General features: G+C 41.0%; 1 protein-coding gene across 1 annotated transcript in view; it reads right to left on the reverse strand.

Moving 5' to 3' along the window:
* CCKLR-17D1 (Cholecystokinin-like receptor at 17D1) overlaps positions 1 to 16,346 on the reverse strand; it is a 29,104-nt gene extending 12,758 nt beyond the window's left edge. Inside the window, exon 1 of the mRNA XM_089263841.1 lies at positions 15,319 to 16,346. Coding sequence (XP_089119967.1) covers positions 15,319 to 16,297 — 979 coding nt within the window. The 5' untranslated portion in view covers positions 16,298 to 16,346. The remainder of the gene's footprint in view (positions 1 to 15,318) is intronic.
* Between the last annotated feature and the right edge of the window lie 4,087 nt (positions 16,347 to 20,433).

Below are 20,433 nucleotides of genomic sequence, written 5' to 3' on the forward strand. Positions count from 1 at the left end.
TGTTATGTTAGCCTGTGTTCTGTGGAGCTCTATTATGTTAGCCTGTGATCTGTCTATGCTTTCTTAACTACTCTTCTGTTAACCTACGTTCTCTTATTCTACGTTCTGTTAGCTACTCTTCTGTTAGTCTACGTTTCTGTTAGCCTACGTTTCTACACTGACCAATCTGATCAGTGGTTTCTATTAGCCTACGTTCCGTTAGCCTACGTTCTGTTAGCTTACGTTTCTGTTAGCCTACGTTTTTATTAGCCTACGTTCTGTTAGTCTACGTACAGTTACCCGAAGTTCTGTTATGTCATTTCTGATCTGTTCTCTTATTCTACGTTCTGTTAGCTACTCTTCTGTTAGTCTACGTTCTCTTAACATACGTTCTGTTAGCCTACGTTTTGTTACCCAGCATTCGGTTAGCCTGCCTTCAGTAGCCCAGTGTTATGTCTACGTTTTGTTATGTTGGTCTACGTTATGTTGGACTGTATTATATCCGTTCTGTTCTCTTGGCCCCTGCTTGGCCAGTGTCATCAATCAATTGAATATTTTATGCTTTGGCTCTTGCCAGACGCCTTTCGCTCAATCAATTACCGCAATCAATACATTTCGAACAGACTTTATTATGTGGATAACTCGTTCTCTGTGATGGCTTGATATTGTTTGCCTTCGGTGCCCTTTGATGCAACTTGCTGTTGATTTTGTACAGCGAAAGTTGCTCATAAAAAGTTGTTTGTTTTTCCCGTGAAGTTCAGGGAAAGTTGAGAGTGGTCAGGCTTCTAGGAGCGCAGTAGGCAATGGCTACCGGATACGCTCTAATTTGCATTTGTTGCCCTTTGCGATTGCCGCGCTCTGGCCGTGGGCCCTTGGCCAATTGCCGGCTAATTAATTTAAATGAAGCCACAATTTGCTAGTTTCCACGTTTATATGGCCTGGCGCTGTCAAGGCGCAAGTTTTCCAGCTCCAGCTCTGTCCATGATCCGGCAGTCAACAACAACCTACGCAGTTTCCATGCGGTTGCCAGGACTCAAAGGTGTTGCTAATGAACGGGGCAAGGCACAGAGGGGACGGGGGCCATGAAGACCTGAAAGTGCAGTCGAAAAAGCCGAAAACAACATTTGAACCGCAGCCGCAGCCGCAGCAGCAGCCGAGCAGAGCCCTAAGTGCATCCGACGCTTAAGCAAATAAAGCAGAAGTTTGCAAAAGTCAAATAAACTTTGCTCAGTCAATGAGACAGGCCAAGAGCAAGTTGGGCCATAAACTATGGCTAAGCCAGTTTTGGCCTTTTCAATTTGCTGTTCCAGCTCAAAACGCCAGAAATTTGCATTGCGATTTAGTCAGGCGTAGGCCAACATCGCCCCTGTTCCGACACCGACTCCTGCTGGAGGCCCGAAGGGCCGTCGAATTTGATACTTTGATTAACCAATGGCACTTTACCTTGAAAATGATCTCAAATACAAATCAAAAAATTATGAATACATATTTGAGCAGGCCTAAAGAGAAATATTTGCTAGCCTGATGAGACTCGAGTCGGCTGGAGGCAGGCGACTGGAATAAAGAAGTGAACAGAGCAGAAGAGGAGGGAAGCGCAGTGGAGAGTAGAGAAGGAGAAGAAAGCATCTAAGCAGACTGAATGACAAGAGTGAAAGTGAACTGACAGGGAGACAGAAGATGAGATAAAGGGAACAGGAGGGAAGGCAGACAAAATGCCAAGAATCGTAAAGAAAGGCGATGAACGGTAAGTAGCATACAGATAGATGAGAATGGGATAAATGGCTGCCATACAAATGAGACAATGCCAACAAGTGCATTCAAATACCCGACTTGAGACGGGTCAATCGCAGGGTACTCGGGATTTGAAGCGAGAAACCTATTGAAACTGAGAACTCAAGGTATACTGATTTTGTAAGACTCTGCGCAAACAGACAGAGATAGGCGTACCAGCAACCAGGCTTCTAGCTAAGTCGATTCAGCCATGTACGAGCCCGTCTGCTCGTAAGCTACACAATCCGAAGACTTGGACTCAGAAAATGTTTATTTCTATAGAAGACACAGTCTGAGCATGATTTTTGATACATAATCCCACTTTATTTTAGCCGATAATAATCGATACAAGTAAACCTGTAAGCCCTAGAGTGATTGAAATAGCAACTCTCCTGCCAAGTCCTGCTGCCAGCTCAGAGTATTTCATAGTCGGGCATAGCCCACTGGCGCATTCTCACTTGTTAATTCTTTAAGGGGCTTAAAATGTCAATGCTCATTTACAGTTATTCTAATTAGCAATTTATTTCCGTGGAAACTCTTTCCCTCTCTCTCTGAATCTCGTAGTCTCTCGAGGGACGCAGTCACTCTCGCTCTCTCTCTAATTGTCACTTTGCAAGTTTTTTGTCTGGCATTCGAAAGAATTCGCAGTCTAATTAGAATTAATGCAATAAGCTTTCTCTGAAATAGGTTTTACAAATGAATAAATCTTATAACGACCAAATTTCGAATTGTTCAATTTATATTACAATTTAATTACTGTTTTGTTTTCCCTGTAACAAATAGCTGAACTTTCAAACATATCCTTGCCAATCCTAAAGGAAATGTTGCATATGTTTATAGGCAAATCAGGATTTGTAGACTTAGAGCAGCTCAGAATATTGTAAAGCCATTGGCATACAAATATCTCTCGAGTAGTTTGCCTCTGAAATTCCCTTTGTAGTCGGAGCAAAACTGTCAGGGCTCATATCTTGATGTCACTGCGAGGCTCTAAATCAGAAAGTGACACAGAGTGTGTTAGAGAGAGAGAGAGAGAGAGAGGGAGAGAGAGAGAGTGAAAGCTGTTGGAGTTGGTGTAAATATGGAAATTTTATGCGATATTAAAGCAGTGCTCGAGCGAAGGTATCGTAAGTCACTTGAGATGGGAACGATGGGTAGCACTCTGCCCACTCTCTCTCTATCTCTCTTTCTCTTTCCTTCTCCATATGGAGCCCATCAAGCACATACTCCAGCTGTTATTTATAGGCATTATCGATGGACCCGATGGATGCGGCACGGCTGTTAGCCCGCTTTTGATTTAGTGCCTGATGGCCATAACTAGTCGGAAGGCGTCATAACTGCGATTTCATGGACTCGATGGTACCTCGGGCTGTTCGTTGTGAAATGTAAACAAAATTCGAGTTGCTCATCCTGTTGCCGGTGCGCTTGTGTGCGTTTTATCAATAAAAATCATTTCAATTTGAGTTAACAATAAAAAATGGCAAAGGCAAAACTTTCGGACGTCGCCTCGTAAAATATATGAGAAATCAGCAAAAATTGCTCCGACCAGGAATTGCCCTCGAGTCGGATGGGCTCTACCCACACTGCCTCGTGTACTCCCCTAGAGAGAGAGAGAGAGTGGGGTGTTGACTAAGCGCGAACATAAATATCAATAGACGCACTCGCATTCAGCTATATATATATATATAGGCAATTGCGTACAGGGTATATCAATGTCAGTGCCATTTCCTGAAAGCAATTTGTATGGGGTGGACAAGTGGGCTTTTTGTTGTTTCTTTTAGCATTGACTTCTTTTTTTCCATTTCGGACCTGATCAACTTTTGTGACCCCTACCTTCCCGCCCCCAAGCCCGGACAAAAAAATTGCGAAATTGTAAAATTATATAAGAAATTGGTTTTCATTGTTTTTGTTTTGTTTTCTTATTGTTGGTTGCTGTCGTTGTTGTTGTTGTTCTTCTTCTTCTTTCTTATCGGCAGGGTGTGTCGGCAGCAAGTGTCTCACCATTTGCCGGAGGCAGCATTTTATTGGCTATATGTCTGTTGTTATTCAAGCGGAATGATGCCATAAAGCATACGGCGGAACACAACAAATTAAAATCTGATGCCGAAACATGAAAAGGCGCGACAAACAAATTGGCCAGCAACAGGGCTGAGACAGTGACAGAGATAGAGAGAAGTCACAGACACAGACAGACGGAGGCTGGGCATATGAACGTCCGTTAATTGAGATGTTTTTAGCCAGGCTGCGTATCTAATGGCAATTAGGTAAAAAATATTTGCGACACTGAAGCTCAACTAATTGAAGACTCGACAACTGCTGAGAAACATTTGATCTATGTCGAATCAATCAAATTGAAATGGAGAGAAAACGTATAGAAATGCTGCAGACGGATGCTACCGACTGCATAATACACATTCGCGGCTTAGTTACAGGTGAATCAACAGATGGTAAAGGTGTCATAAATCGTTGTGCGGACTTACTTAACTTTGTAAAAACCAATATTACCAAAAACCAATATACTCCTTTGGCTCTCGTGAATGGGTATAATGATAGAAAAGCTGAACTTATTGAACACCCAATGAAAACTCTGGAAAAACATTTGATCCATGGCAAATCAATAAAATTGCTAACGAGAACTGAAATGTTGCATAAAATATAGAGCGAGACATACAGTGAGAGGGCGAGAGGGGGTGCACGCGTTTCGTATTCCACTCAATCACCAAAGTCTGACATTATGCGAGTGCAGCTGCAGTTCATTTGTCAGCAAATTTAAATCGATTGCAAATAAACATGTTTCGTTTGGCAGTTCGTTCCAAAAGAGAATAAGAGACAAGCTCTAGTCAAAGTTTATATTCATGAAATTTTAATTTACTGCTTGTCCCTTTTAGGGGCTTTCATATGAACATATATAATCGGAGACTTTTTTGATTCAATTCAATGTTAGTATAGAACATTAAAATAACATTAATTTAGGAAAGTCGCATTGACTGAGTCTCGATTGCTCTGGGTATTCCCAGAGAGCAATCACATTTCGGCTTACAAAGAAAGAGGAACCTGTACTGTGTTTGGGGTGCTCCCTCTTCTAATTCAGTATTGGGCTTAAGCTATTCTGATCCGACAATTTTGTCGCTCGTTGAGTCGCCTCGCTGCTGTGGTAGTATTTCAGACCCCCCCAGCTTACAGTGACGTATGGCAGTCAAGCCATATAGCAAAGTCAACGCCCAGAACGGTTCAACAGGAAGAGGTAACGCTTCCTTTAAGCAAGCGCAGACCTGAGCATAAAATAAATAATCAAATAAACGAAAATCTAAAATTATTTCCAGTTAAGCCTAACCTTCAAAGGACAAGTGTAAAAGTTTGCAAGCTGTCGGACTACAAGTTTCTGGGATAGTTCAGATAGAGTGAACCTTTGTTGGTTTTAAGGAAAATGTATTAAATGGAATTTCGTGTGTGGATAAATAAAAAACAAAAAAAATCGGTTGAAGCCAAGGCTTGGCTTGTGTAAACATTATTCGGATTTTATACCAGGAAAATCAATCGTTGAGCCGTGACTTGCGAAGCTTAAGCGAGGCGAAACAACGACGAGCACGCAATGGAAATATATGTAAAGCAATCATTGATAAGCCTAGTGTGAAATCGATTGCTATTATTAATATTTATGGTTGGGGTATTTTACCCATTTTGGGCATTTGAAAAATATACTATGTTCATATGCGTGTAATATGAGGGAAGACCACATAAAAGAGTCCCAACTAAGGCCATCGAACTTTTCCTTCCGGGTCGTTATCAATGCCTAAAGTTAGAGGCTTGAGATTTTACATATATTGAAAGCTTTTTATCGATAACTCGCTCTCGGCATTACAAAATTTAACAGCTTGACCTACTTAGGCACTAATCTAGACTCTTTTACAGACTCCCGGGTATCTGGTAGTCGAGCACTGCTCAGACAAACTATTATGAAAGGAAATCAATTTGTAAATGAATTGCCAATTGATATCTGTTGGGGGTCAACTGCAATTATCTTTCAGCTAATCGGCCAAATGTGCGCTGAAATCAGATTGAGCCAACTACATATAGACATTGATGTAGATGTTGCGGTGCATGCGGTAGGGCAAACACTTGGTCGAAATACTCTATTTGTGCTGGGCAAACAGAGAAGCAAACACTGAACCATTTATCAATGGATTGACCAGTATTTGGGCCTGTTGGCTGGCTGTTCGATTGGTTCCGGTCCGGGGGTCGTCACGTGGTGCGGAAGGGCCGTATAATACATTGGGTTTGTTGTGAGTGGGGCAAGCTGAAGTAAACACAAGTTTGGTATTCAAAGATAACTTCAATGTTTCCGGGCGTCGAATTTAATTCATTTCATGGCAACTTTTCACTTTTCCCAATATTTTGCCTGCTTTGGACTCATTGCCAAAGCAAACAATCGGGCGATGGAACGGAAGTCGTCGGGCGTCGGAGCATCAGGGCATCAGTACATCAGGGCAGTAGGGCGTCAGGGCGTAACCAGCCAATATATTTAAAGCAGCGGCATAATTGTTGTTGCCATGACACTGAATGGCCCGCCCGGTAGCCCCAAAACTTTGACAATGATTCGCACAAAACTTGGCTGCCCCGGCCTGACAGCAAATGGGAAAACAAATTGAGTGCCAAAGTGGACGAGTTGTTGGTCAGGTCCTCCTTGGCTCCTTGGTACTTCAGCCGCTGCTCACATCATCAGATTGGCTTAAAAGCGACGCAGCTGCCGTTATTATGCTGCATGGCTTATATAGTTACCGGGCTGAAACGGTTGCCTTGCCAGGCCGCTGCTTATCAGACAGACGCCGAGCAGAAACCAAATCAGAGTCTTGCAAAAGTTTAAATTGCCTTAAGGCAACGTATACATTACTTCTTTGCTTGTCGCTTTAAAAATTGCTGCTCATTTGTATGCTTTTGTGACATATGGCAACGCACACACACATATGCACATATACACATACAGACACAGACACCGACACCGACACACATGACCACACATCTGGCACAAATGGTTTTTGGTAGCTGACTTTGTGTGTTTCACCTGCCCATTGTGGTAAATGAATTCGTCTTGAGGTATATACTCCCTGGTTGCGTATTCCCTCAACATATTTGTCACACCTTAATATCAACTGGCCTGTCTCTGTCTGTCTCTGTGTCTGTGTCTCTGGTTGTATCTGTGCTCTTGTCGGCTAAACAAAAACAAAACTAGCTGAAGCCTTGAATAGCTTATTATCTGAAGCCGTCTGCCCAAGGAGCAAGGCCAAAGCCAAAGCGAATTCCCACATTAGTTGACTGAGCAGAACAAATATTAATTTCATTTAGCTTTTGTTGCATGTGTGTTTTGTTGGGGAATACCTCATTCATGTCATCTATTCAATTATTTATTAGCCTTAATAATTGAATTTATGCATTTGACATTTGTTCGGTCTTTTGCCATTTATAGATGAATGGAAATGAATTTCAATTCAGGCCAAAACCTACTTATTTCGTCTATCATGGAAGTGAAAGCCTCATTAGATTCTTGTTTCAATGTGTCTATTTTATTTCTAGGAACAATTTAAATTGCACGCTTTGAATATTTGCAAATATTCATTAAAAAGAAATAAGAGTCGATGTCGATGATAATGACAATGGCAATGACAATGGCAATGGCAATGACAATGGCAATGACAATGGCAATGGCAATGGCAATGACAATGACAATGACAATGGCAATGACAATGACAATGACAATGACAATGACAATGGCAATGACAATGACAATGACAATGACAATGGCAATGACAATGACAATGACAATGACAATGACAATGACAATGACAATGACAATGACAATGACAATGACAATGACAATGACAATGACAATGACAATGACAATGACAATGACAATGACAATGACAATGACAATGACAATGACAATGACAATGACAATGACAATGACAATGACAATGACAATGACAATGACAATGACAATGACAATGACAATGACAATGACAATGACAATGACAATGACAATGACAATGACAATGACAATGACAATGACAATGACAATGACAATGACAATGACAATGACAATGACAATGACAATGACAATGACAATGACAATGACAACGACAATGGCAATGACAATGACAATGATAATGATAATGGCAATGATAATGACAATGGCAATGATAATGATAATGACACTGACAATGACAATTATAATGGCAATGACAATGACAATGACAATGATAATGACAATGAAATGACAACATCATAGTCAATTTTAAATATGTTTCAATTTAATATTCAACAAAATAGTTTTTGATGAATAAATCCTATTACGAAACTCAATGATTTTTGTAGCTTTGCATATTTCATTACGCCTGCTAACAGAGGTATGCATGTACGTACATATATATATATATGAATTCATATTTGTTTGTATGTTAATGTAGTAGTAGAATTTCATACACCCATTTTCTGTAGAAAAATATACATTTTTACTGCCGCAATTTGCATAAAATAATACGAATTTTTCCTCTTTCATTGTTGGGCAAGCATCTGCAGATATTTGATGGTAAATGGTTTTATTGCTGCTCTCTAGTTCGAGTGTGAAATTTAATAGAGAATTATGAAAATTTTCTATTTATTTATTGAAAATAACATTTTGCCTACCAAATTTATGCAATCTTTAAGCTATTTAGGCGAACTTCAAATCGATTCACAGCCCTTAATGCGGACTTGTTTTCCTTTTTTTGGCTTAAGCCAGTCAGTCCGCTTTGCATATGAGGGTTAAAGTATTTCCGTTTGATGTTGCCACAGTTCGAGTGTGAAATTTTGCGAATTTTCTGTTTATTTATTGAACATGCCATTTTTAGCATAACAAATTTTGCAATCTTTATTCTAGGCGAACTTTAAATCGATTCACAGTGCGGACTTGTTTTTTTTTTTTTTCTCTTGGATTAAAGCAGCTATTGAGTGCACATACGGCTAAAATGATTTCCATTTGATGCAGCTGCAACTGGGAAGTATTTGTGCAACCGAGAGGCTGTGCACTGCAGCGGAAGAGTGCGGCTGCTGCATTTCCTGCATTTCATGTTTTCGGTTGGTTAACTAAGAGCAAACGTTAAGAAATGCGCTGAAAAACATGTTGGCCAAACACAAATGAGGGCAGGCCTCATTACAGCTCGTGTTGCAATGATGGGAACAACAAATGTGTAGTGCTCTTCGACTGCCTTCAATGATTTCCAGTCTAGTTATTGGCGAGTGTCTATTCATATTCACATTCATATGAGTACTCGCATTTTTATAGTCATATTCATACCCATTTGATGTGGATATGAGACACAAAGAATATGCTGGGACAAAGTCTCTCAGCTTGGGTAAACAGTTGCTAATGAAACAAGTAGGAACGTTGCAGTCGGGCGTTATCGACTGAAGAATTTACATTCACTCTCCGAAGGCTACATTCCATTCCATTTTTCGATTGATATAGTATTTTCATAAAAATCAATAGAAAATCGTTAAAATCTGGACTACGGACAGTTGGACGAACAAACAAAACCAATATACTTTTCTCACATTCGACAATGAGTATACAATTTTTTCTATATATGATATTTTTATTCTTTATTTTCAACTTTAAATTGAGATTTATGTTCACATGAGAGTGGGATATAAAGATATATATATATATAAAGCTTTATGAATATTTTTAGCTAGGCATAATTCTTCAGCTTAATTGCAAATTCTCAGACTGTGCATTGCCAGCTTTGCAGTCGTAATTAAAGCGATTTTTTAATGGCCGACAGCAGCAAGAGAATATTCTACATAGAGCCTAAGATATATGTATGTATAAAAATTCAATTAATTATTAATTTGCTCAGTGTCGGGGCCGTAGATCTAGCTAAGGCGTTGTCTTGACAAGCGCAGCGGGTAGCGTCTGGCAATTTTTGTGCCTTGTGGGCCGAGGGCCTTTGGGGGCATGTGGAGGGTAAAAATGTGTTGCATACATTTCGGGGCAGACGTCTAGGAAGGCGGCGGCACACGGCATTTGGGGGTGGACTGGGCGGCGATTGACAGGTGTCGAAATTCGTAATATTGAAGATTTCATTTCGAGCTGAGTCCCAGAGCATTGCTCGAGAGAATTATTGAAAATTGACTAACAAATTGAATTTCGCCTGTCAATGGTGGCAATAACCGGATACCCTAGGCTCCGCATATAAATCAGCTGGCAGACACAAGTTAGTTGGGTTGGGGCAGGGGGCGGCTAGTGGGGCTAGCCTTAGCCGGGTTCTGTGACTTGGTGTGGCGAGTGCAACGAATGCACCTTGACATAATGATGGTCATAAATTGGTGTGACGGGCCGCACGGCAAACAACGTTGACATTTATAAATTTACGAGCCAGTGCAGGAGCGAGATGCCGTGCAACAGATGTGGTCCAAGGCGCAGCGCGCAACCGCATCACAGCAGGCGAAAGGCAAAAGGCAAAACTCGAAAGGCGTAAGGCAAAAGACGACAGACAGGGAGGGGCGAGCACAAAGCGTGTTTGGCTAACAAATTGCCACATGACGGCATTTCAATGTGTGGCTCTGAGCGCTGGCGTACAGATTGGGGATTGCGGGAGCAGCGCTGGAGTGATGTCTGCCTTGGGATGTGGGATGTCGGATGACGGACGGGCGGGCGGGCGTACGGGCGGGCTGATATGGTTAGTGTTCCTGGTACTCGGCATTGTTATTATGCCCTTAATAAGTTACTCATGTGGGTGTCGTGTTGAAAAATGAATGCCTGAAACAAACATGCACGTACCAACAGCAATATCAACAGCCAGTCATCCGAATACAAACTTGAACCAGCTAAGTAAACAACATTATAAACATACTCATCATCGTCATCAGCAGCATCAGTAGTAGCAGCCAAAGCAGCAGCTGCACGGGCAAGCAGCAATGGCGGTAGCGGATCCGGAAACGGAAACAAGTCATAAAACTGCAGATGCTAACAACAGCAGAGCCCCCAAAACCTACAGCGCTGCCCACGTCTGACAGCGCGCAAAGTCGAATTTCATTTTTATTGAAATATAAAACAAACAACTTGACGATAAAATATCTAGAGCTAAGTATGCCTTAGATGGCAATGACAATGACAATGACAATGACAATGACAATGACAATGACAATGACAATGACAATGACAATGACAATGACAATGACAATGACAATGACAATGACAATGACAATGACAATGACAATGACAATGACAATGACAATGACAATGACAATGACAATGACAATGACAATGACAATGACAATGACAATGACAATGACAATGACAATGACAATGACAATGACAATGACAATGACAATGACAATGACAATGACAATGACAATGACAATGACAATGACAATGACAATGACAATGACAATGACAATGACAATGACAATGACAATGACAATGACAATGACAATGACAATGACAATGACAATGACAATGACAATGACAATGACAATGACAATGACAATGACAATGACAATGACAATGACAATGACAATGACAATGACAATGACAATGACAATGACAATGACAATGACAATGACAATGACAATGACAATGACAATGACAATGACAATGACAATGACAATGACAATGACAATGACAATGACAATGACAATGACAATGACAATGACAATGACAATGACAATGACAATGACAATGACAATGACAATGACAATGACAATGACAATGACAATGACAATGACAATGACAATGACAATGACAATGACAATGACAATGACAATTTCTTCTATTCGGTCAATTGGTAAGCATAATAGAGTAGAATGCAAATTGTGAGAATAAATGTGAAATAAAGTCAGTAAGTTGTGTGAGTATTATTTTTGTCGTAATCCCACTTTACGTCAGTGAATATCTTTAGTGCCAATCTTCTTTTCTATTGTTTCTAGTTGGCTCCAATGACATGCCTATCCCTCTACCTCGACGACTTTAATAATACAATTTACATACATATGCATATAGTTATGTGGGTACACACTGGGAGCTTAGCCCATCGTGCAACAATTGGGGCAGACACGCATACCGACGAATTGCTGGGGGAATGCTAAAGTATTTTTAAAGAACACTCGTACAGACACATACACACACACACACACACACACACATACATACAGTCTCACACTTTTCAGTTATAAGCAGAGACATTCGCACATTCGCTCGGTGAAACATTTTCACATCTGAGAATCTGGCAGCACTCACGTTAGCCTAAGACTTGCCTAATTCGCATTGAAAATAAGGATTTGCGCCGTATTATCTAAGAGTCATTGTTACGGGCTTAGCATTTGCCAGGGCCCGGCCCGAGGCTTTAGCTGATATAGCTGTAGATGTAGCTGTAGCTGTAGCCGTATCTGTATTTGAGTTTGTGTGCGTCGCTGTACTTGAGGGCACTTCAATTTATGTGCCCCAAATATGTATTTTGCGTATTTGTGTATTCGCCATGTAGCCACAGATGGCGCTAGCAGGCCAAGGAAACAAAGGAGTCTGAAGAAAACCCGTTAATACTTAATTTGATTTGGACTTGGCTCATAAGCCAACTGCGTGCGGGCCTATGCAGTTGGCTGAAATAACATTGAGCACTGAACTTTTCGTGGCTGTTTAGTCAACCCTTCATCCAGGCGGAATCAGCTTAATCAATTGATAAGCATTTGTGACAGGTGCCAGAACAAATTCTCTAAGCTGCTGTTAACATGCAACAAATTGGCAACGGCTCTTAGCCAACTTTGGGGTTCAAGTTCGGTTTGGGGGTAGCCAAAGCCGATGATCGACTTTTGCTGGGTCACAGCCACTTAATTTACGAAGGGACGCAGTCAACTAACAAGAAGCCTCCACACTCCCCCACCTCTCAACCCTTTTGGCCAACCCAGTTGCGTGCTTGCCTTCTGGTAGAACTTGGAACTACTCGGGAAAGTGCTTTGCCATAACTGGTAATTTCCGCTCAAAATATGCTCTCGTCTGTCTGTTTACCTGTCCCCATCTCAGTCAGTGGGGGTCTAAATACATACATATACATATATATATATATGTATATGTGTGTGTGTGTGTTGGCGCATATTTAAAATTTAGAGCTTTTGTTGCGGCCACCGGGATAGCTTAGCCATGATGACTCGCCCGTGCGAATTTTGCCGGCTCGATGACTCGCTAGCTGCCAAGAGCTTACGCGCTGAATAACAAACAAGTTGTCATTGATGTGCTCAGTGCGCAGCATGTAAACAGGATCCAGAGATGATAATTTATCAGTTCGCAAAGTTCTTCCCTCTCTCACACACACTCACTGACTCTCTCTCTCACTCTCTCTTGTATCTGCTTGCGGCTGCCATAAATTGAATTTAACAGCAGATGGCTAATCTTAGGGAAATTTGTTGCTACCAATGGGCAAAGCCCTGATCAAAGGTTGCCATGGCCCAAAGTCTCTGCATTGAAAGGGTATTTGGCATCGGAATCGGAATCGGCAATAACTGTGGCACACTTTATGGCGCACCAAACGGCACTTATTTCAAATTATGAAGACGCTGCCCAACCGCACACTCACATCAATGTATTCATTGTACATAAATAATGCTTTGGCCATGTCTATAAAAGCCTGGCCATAAAAAGCGAAATCAATTCGAATAAAATGCGCTACGTAGATGCTTAAATAGACTTTAACTCGCACATAAATTTAAATGAAAATGTCTTTACAGGCTCATTGAGGCGCGTTGAGCTGTAAAATCATCGATAGTAGCTACCCTCGATGATTGCTTTCATTGAAGGCTGCAACTATCGGTATTACGGAAAGAAATGTCCTTTTGTTTATTTTCAATCTTTTCACATAAGAAATAAAAAAAAAAAACAAAAAATAATAAAAAAAAAAGAAAAATAGACTAAGAAAATTTTTCGGAAAATAATTTACAAAATATGTTGAAATTGAACAGTAAATACTTAAATAAATAAACTATTATAATTAAAAAAAAATAAAAATAAATAAATAAATAAATAATTAAAATATAAATAGATAAATCAAAATAAAAAATCCAAATTAAAATAACCAAATTATTTTGAATTAAATTTAATTTATTTAAAAATACTTTAATGGTTTTCATTTGAACAAAATTTACGATTCTTAAAATTTTTATATTTTTATTTATTTTTACAAATATATAAGATATATTGAGATTAAAAATATTTCCAAATAAGTTGAAATAGAAAATTAAATTATTAAAAAAAAAAATTAACTTTTTATCACTACTACAGATATTAAATAATTTATTAAGATTTAAATGCTTGCAATTTTCAAAAATAATTAATGCTGAGTGTTTATTTGATTTATTTAAATTTCTTTTAAACTGTCAAAAGCTTTAACAATGTGTCATATACCAGAAGAGACTATCTAAAATTTCGTGACAGTGCACTAGGCAGATTAATTCACCCACAATTGCTGCTTCCGCTATCGATTAAGTGGGCCGATATATCGACATTGCACAAACTACAACGATATATCACAATAATTAATGCCCATCGATACCAATTGCAGTGCCATCGCTGCTTTTAACAGCTCTAAATATATGAAATGCGTTTTACTTTTAGAATACATATTTTACGTTTGACTATTTAAATTAAAAGCAGAATTTAAAGCAGCTTTCATTGTGCGTCACATGAATATATTCTGCAGATTTATGACAGCAATTTATTCATAAAACTTGAACCAGAAACTCACAGCAATAATGAAATTGCATTAAATTTGTATTGAACTAAATTATAATGAAAAGTGGCAAAGGCCAATTTTGAGGACAAGACAAAACCCACATCAAAGTGACTGAGAGCACAGATTTATATACTCAGACAAAGCTCTGTGAGCGTGTGCTTGAATACAATTGTTAAGTTGGACAGGTGATTTTATTGGAACATGTCACCTTTGCGCATTTAGATAAGCTCTTAGACATTAACCCATTTCATTTCGTGTAGGAGGACGCGCCAGCAAATATTTGAACCTAGCTCATCGGATGAGGCCGGCGGCGGCGGCGGCGGCGTCAGGGCGAGAGGCAAACACCTGCTGCAACCATAATATTGAGGCCACAAGCATTGGGAATAGTCAGACGTTAAATGCTCGAGCCACACACACAGAGAGAGAGAGTGAGAGAGAGACACAGAGGGATGCACACACAGAGAGAGAGAGAAAGAGAGAGGTTTACTTGCTGTATTTACGTAGCTGCTCGATGTGGGTCATCTCATAAATTAGAGGCTGCAGTCCGCTGAGTACACTGAGTTTTTATGAAGCTTGCAGCGAAAGCACACACACACACACAGATACACAAAGATTAGCCAGCAGACACAATGAGTGCAATTCCACGTTCCATGTTACATTGCTCACATTTACAATTCAAGTAGCTGCCATCACTTAAGGTTAGCCACTCGATTGGCATAATAAAACGATATAAATATATATGTATACATATATATACATAGAAGAGCAGACAAGGACAAGGGCAAGGACTAGGGTAAGGCAGTTAGGGCCCTCTTACCTTGCGAGAACTGAATGAGCTTGCAGAGGAACTCGCCAAAGATGAAGTTGCGCAGCAGCGTGCCGACGAGTGTGACGGGCATACAGAGCACGCCCAGCAGGATGTCCGAGATGGCCAGGTTGAGCAGAAAGACGTTGGTGATGGTGCGCATGCGGCGATTCTGCACCAGGGTGAGCACCACCAGCAGATTGCCAACGACGGCGCACAGCAGAATGATGCTGTAGCAGGGTATCACCCAGATTGGCACATCGGCGATGACGCGCGATACGCTGCGATTGGTCGGCGGCGCCGTTAGCACCGTGGGCAGCACCGCCGACAGCGATGCATTGCTGTGCCCAATCGCGGCTGGTGTGGCGATCGTCGAGTCCGGCTCCACCAGCTCATTGCTGTAGATGTAGAGATCGCTGCCGTTGAAGCCGTCGCCGCTGCCGCTGCCACTGCCACTGCCGCTGCCGCTGGCGCCGTAGATCTCGTCGGCGGCATAGCTGGCATTGAGCTGCAGTGCAGCACTCGTGGCCAGCGGCGCGAGCGCAGACAACAGCTGCCGATAGTTGTAGTTGGGGCCAATCGTGAGGCTGTCTCTCACGGCACTTGCCACCGTTACACTCGGAACTCTCACTGGCGATAGCACGAGAAAAAAAAGAAACGTTGCCGAACTGAGGCAGCAGCAGTCACTTGCCACACTATGTGATGGACACAGGCCAACTGGTGAATCAGCGGTTGCCGCGCCGTGTGCCGCCGTCTCGAAGACTCCGTCGTGCACTGAATGCTGAGCACTGCCAGCAGTTCTTGGACTCCCAATTGGACCAACAGTGGCGGCAGCCAGCGCCAAACTCACCACAGGCCGGCAACATGGGCCAGCAACATGACCACTGCTTGGCAACATGTTGCCAGAGGACTTGTTGCCACTCACGCTCCCAGCGTCGCTGCGTTTGCCCACGCTTCGCCTCATTTCCTGTGCCATTCGATTCAATTTCATGCGAAACTATGGAATGCTGGCTGATAAAGAGGCTTACCGCACTCAAGTAATAATTAACTTACATAGATCTTAAGTAAAATATTCCCTTGATACTCAACTGTCTTAGAGCTTGTAAAGCTCTTTCTTACCCCAAATATGCATTCATTATCATTTCTTCATTCATTATTAAAGACGACTAAACGGAATTATTGAGCTCTTGTAGGTTAATGTGGGATAATTTCTGGTTCCAAGGTGGATTCTACTGTAGAGGACGATTTTTTAGTCGGTGCATAGCACATTTTTACCTACCTCAATCCATCATTTTCTGTTTAAATTAAGCTTAATTTAAACAGAAAATGATACTAAATCTAATCATTTTTCTAATAGAAATTATCACTCTAAGGATGTGTTTAATTGACCTAATTGACTTGACGCCAGGCCTTTTCAAATTAAGGTTCGAATTTACGCCAAAAATCTCGGGCTTTTTCCAATATTAGACCGTAATGAAGGAAGCATGGCTTATAAAGTTTTGATCTGAATTGTATATCGATGTGTTTATTGAATTAAGTCCACATAATAAGTGTTTATCGATTGCCATTATATCAAGTCTCTATCAATAGTGAATTCAGGACTTAAGTATCCATAGCCACTGAGCATGGTTAGTGCTATGGCTTAAGTATGAAGACTTCACATTTCTTAAGTCACTATCGATACTATCGATTACACAGACTATCGATAACTATCACCACAATTAACGACATCTCAGATAACTATCGTCAGTAAATAACTATGCAAAAAGCCAGACGTTTTGTCCATGACACTTCATCAATTGTGATGCCAACATACAGAATTTGAATGTCATGAATACTTATTCCTCTGAACTCTTTGTTGCCCAACACTCGAAGCCATTGAAACGGCAAATTGCCTTAAGAGCTGCAAGATAACCTCAAATAAAGCACGTATACTCATTTATACAAGCAGAAATGTCGCTGATGATCGACTACAAGATACCCGGAATTGCCACAAGGCTCACGCACACGCTGCCGTAATTTATGCGCAGAGGGGGATGGGGAGAAAATCTGTTCGCATCGCATGAATATTGTAATGTTCTTGTTTTTCTTTTCTTTTTTTTTTTTGCCGTGAAAAAGTTGTCGTACATCAGCGAGAGAGATATATGTATGTAAGTACATATATGTATATATATTTGTACAGCTTGCGGAATTAATTAAATGATTAATTGCTGCAATATTTGGCAATCAGCTGGCATTTACATAACTAAGTGAGTTGACAAAATTTGGATGCGCTCCCGGATTGGAGCGAAGTGCTGGCACGCCGAGCGACGCAATGACATTATTATAATCACTGACTCGAGCTGAAAGGGACTCTGCACATTTGTCAAGTTAATTAGCGTACCGGCGACGGCTTCCACTTGTTTACACCTTTTGCTCATTATTTAAGCGACGCGTCGCTTTGCTGACGTCCTGCCAGACTCTTTGTCATGTTTCCAGCCACTTCCTGGGGGCTGGAGGCGGGGCTGGGGCTGGCACTGGGCGCTGGGTGGTGGGTGGTGGGGCAGTGGTCAGGGTGGTGAGTGGCGCCTTTCATAAATCAAGCAACAACTTTAAACCACAAAAAGTGAGGCTCAACATTTCGCACATCATCTTGGGCCAGGCGGAAAATGTGCCTCTGCTTCTACTGGGATGACTCGACCCAGTTACCTCTCGGACTTCAAAAAAAGTTGATGTTTATTGGTTTGTTGTTTCTGCTTCTGTTTCAGTCTCATTTCTCTTTTCATACTCATTCAAGTGATGTGAAGTGAGCATATTGGTTTTGCACAATACTCGAAGGATCGTCTGCCCCTTCGATGCTATTGAAGCTGGAAACTTGTATTCTACTCGAACTAGAGAGTGCCAAGATTTTCCTGTTTCGCCCACTAGGGTGCCACACCCCTATCCAAAAATTCATTTTCCATTATCTTAGATCTCATAATTGTCAAAGCGCTAGTGATTTGGTAGCCCGAAATCAATATGGTGGATTTATCTATGCTCGTAAGGGCCGTGTTTCCACAGTTTTAGAATAAGAAGCTCAAAATTTAAGGATGTGTTGATATCATCTAAGTAATTTCATAAAAATAATCTATATATATGCTATATATGCCAATTGGTAGCTTAGTAAATCAGAAAATGCATCTCGAAGCATTTAGGTCGGTAATGAGTATTCCGCGGTCGGTAATGCCCGACTGCAACGCTCGCACATGTTTTTTGTTTGTTGTTTTCATCGCGGCGGGTAAGTGACTAATTCAATTAAATTTTGGCTGGGTCTTAAAAGGCAAAGCGTGTCCGGGCGCATAAATAATGCCGTTGCATTAATTAAACTTGGCCAAATCCGTCCGAAATTCCGGCTACACCAACTTGACCCATTTGATTGCCGTGCCAAAACGCGCACTCAATTTATTTATTCACTTTCGGCTTTCGTTTTAATTATTGTATTTGCATTTGTTGCTCTTTGACTGCTCTCTTCCTCTTTACAATTAGGCCACATCTCTGGCATCTTAACCAGGCCCACAGATCACTCACTGATGGGTCAACAATATATATTTATATGCAAATATTTCACAGCAATTGATGTATGCCCACAGATATTTCCTCGGGCAACTCTTTGATTAAGCACCGCCTCGCCTCTACCACAACCATTAGGGTATTTCGCAGTCGATCAACGCCTATGGGCTAGGAATTCCTATATTTTTTAATGCCAAATGCAAATAAAGTCGTGCTCAAGTCCATTTCACTTCGCTTAATGGCTCCCATCCAGCAGCCAATGGAGATCAGCCGATAGGCAAGCATTTTGCACATTTCAAATTAAGTTGCCGAAATTCTGTTTAATGTCCTCCATATTTCAAGCGAGCATCCGCACTCAAATGCGGCTTTCAAGGCCCAAGTTGAGTTCAGGACTTTCGAAACAATCCGCTTAGGAAATGGGAACTCTTCTTGTTGTTTTCTACAAATTTTTCTAATATTTACCTGACTAGATTTTGACTTTGACTTGATGGAGATAGAGATAGATAGAGAGATATTTATGTAACTCTTTTCTGTATGGTATATATAACATATTTCATACAAGAGGTGCAGGAAAAACACTCGAAACAGAATACTTAATATTCGTTCAGGATCCTCGAAAAATCAAGTCACTTTCAGTAAGTCTCAAGAGGGACCCCGCAGAGCTCTCCAACTTTGGAGCTATAAGGCCTTAGAAATATTTATGCTTTATCTAAGCTTGTCAGAGCAAGTACACATACTTCATTTCAAGTCGGTCATTCCTTAAAAAAGAGCGTTACCGTTATACGAGGTATTGTATTATCCGCTTTGTCATGTCTTTTTGTGAATATTTTGGAAAAGTCTTAAGCCGAGGGCCTTAGCGAGCTTTAGGCTTCAATAGGAGCGAAATGATTAACAAAGAATGGACAGTCGCATGAACGGGCGGATAGATAGCTAGAGAAACAGATAGATGGAGGGAGGAATAGATAGATGGACGAATGAACGGATAAAAGGGTGGTAGCAAAAATGGATGGAGGGATAGACTGACGGATAATGATCAAAATGAAGGACGGTGGAACGGATAGATGAACTGTAGGATAAAGTACGGATGGACGGGGGAATAGATGGATGGACGAGCGAATGTCGCATGAATGTCGATCAGATGGATGAATGGACAGAGATACCAACAAATGAATGAAAGAACGGACGAAGGAACTCAGAGATTAACAGAAGTACGACTGGATGAACAAACGAACGAACATCTGTATCATATAATTCGCACAAGCAATGGTCCAACTCTTTTCACTTCGTGCACAGAAAAATCCAAGTACCCGAGCTTTGTCAGACTATGAGCGACCTCTGCTTAAATTCAAGTACAATGCAAGCTTTGTATTGAGAGAACCATTCAGTATTTTTTTCTAGAAATACTATTCCCAATGGCCTTCAATGTGCAGCTGTAGCTGTAGGTGCTCTAACAATCCAGAATCAATGATAAAACTATTAACGAAGCTTTAATTCAACTCCGCATCCAGCTAGATTTATGTGAGCGAAAGTGCAGAATAAACAGTTTGCTTTGTGGTCAACAGTTGTGCGAGTCCAGTTGGCACACACACACACACACAC

Source organism: Drosophila navojoa, chromosome X, assembly GCF_054131105.1.
Source record: "Drosophila navojoa isolate 15081-1374.11 chromosome X, UAZ_NAV_1.0, whole genome shotgun sequence".
In the NCBI taxonomy this organism is placed as follows: domain Eukaryota; kingdom Metazoa; phylum Arthropoda; class Insecta; order Diptera; family Drosophilidae; genus Drosophila; species Drosophila navojoa.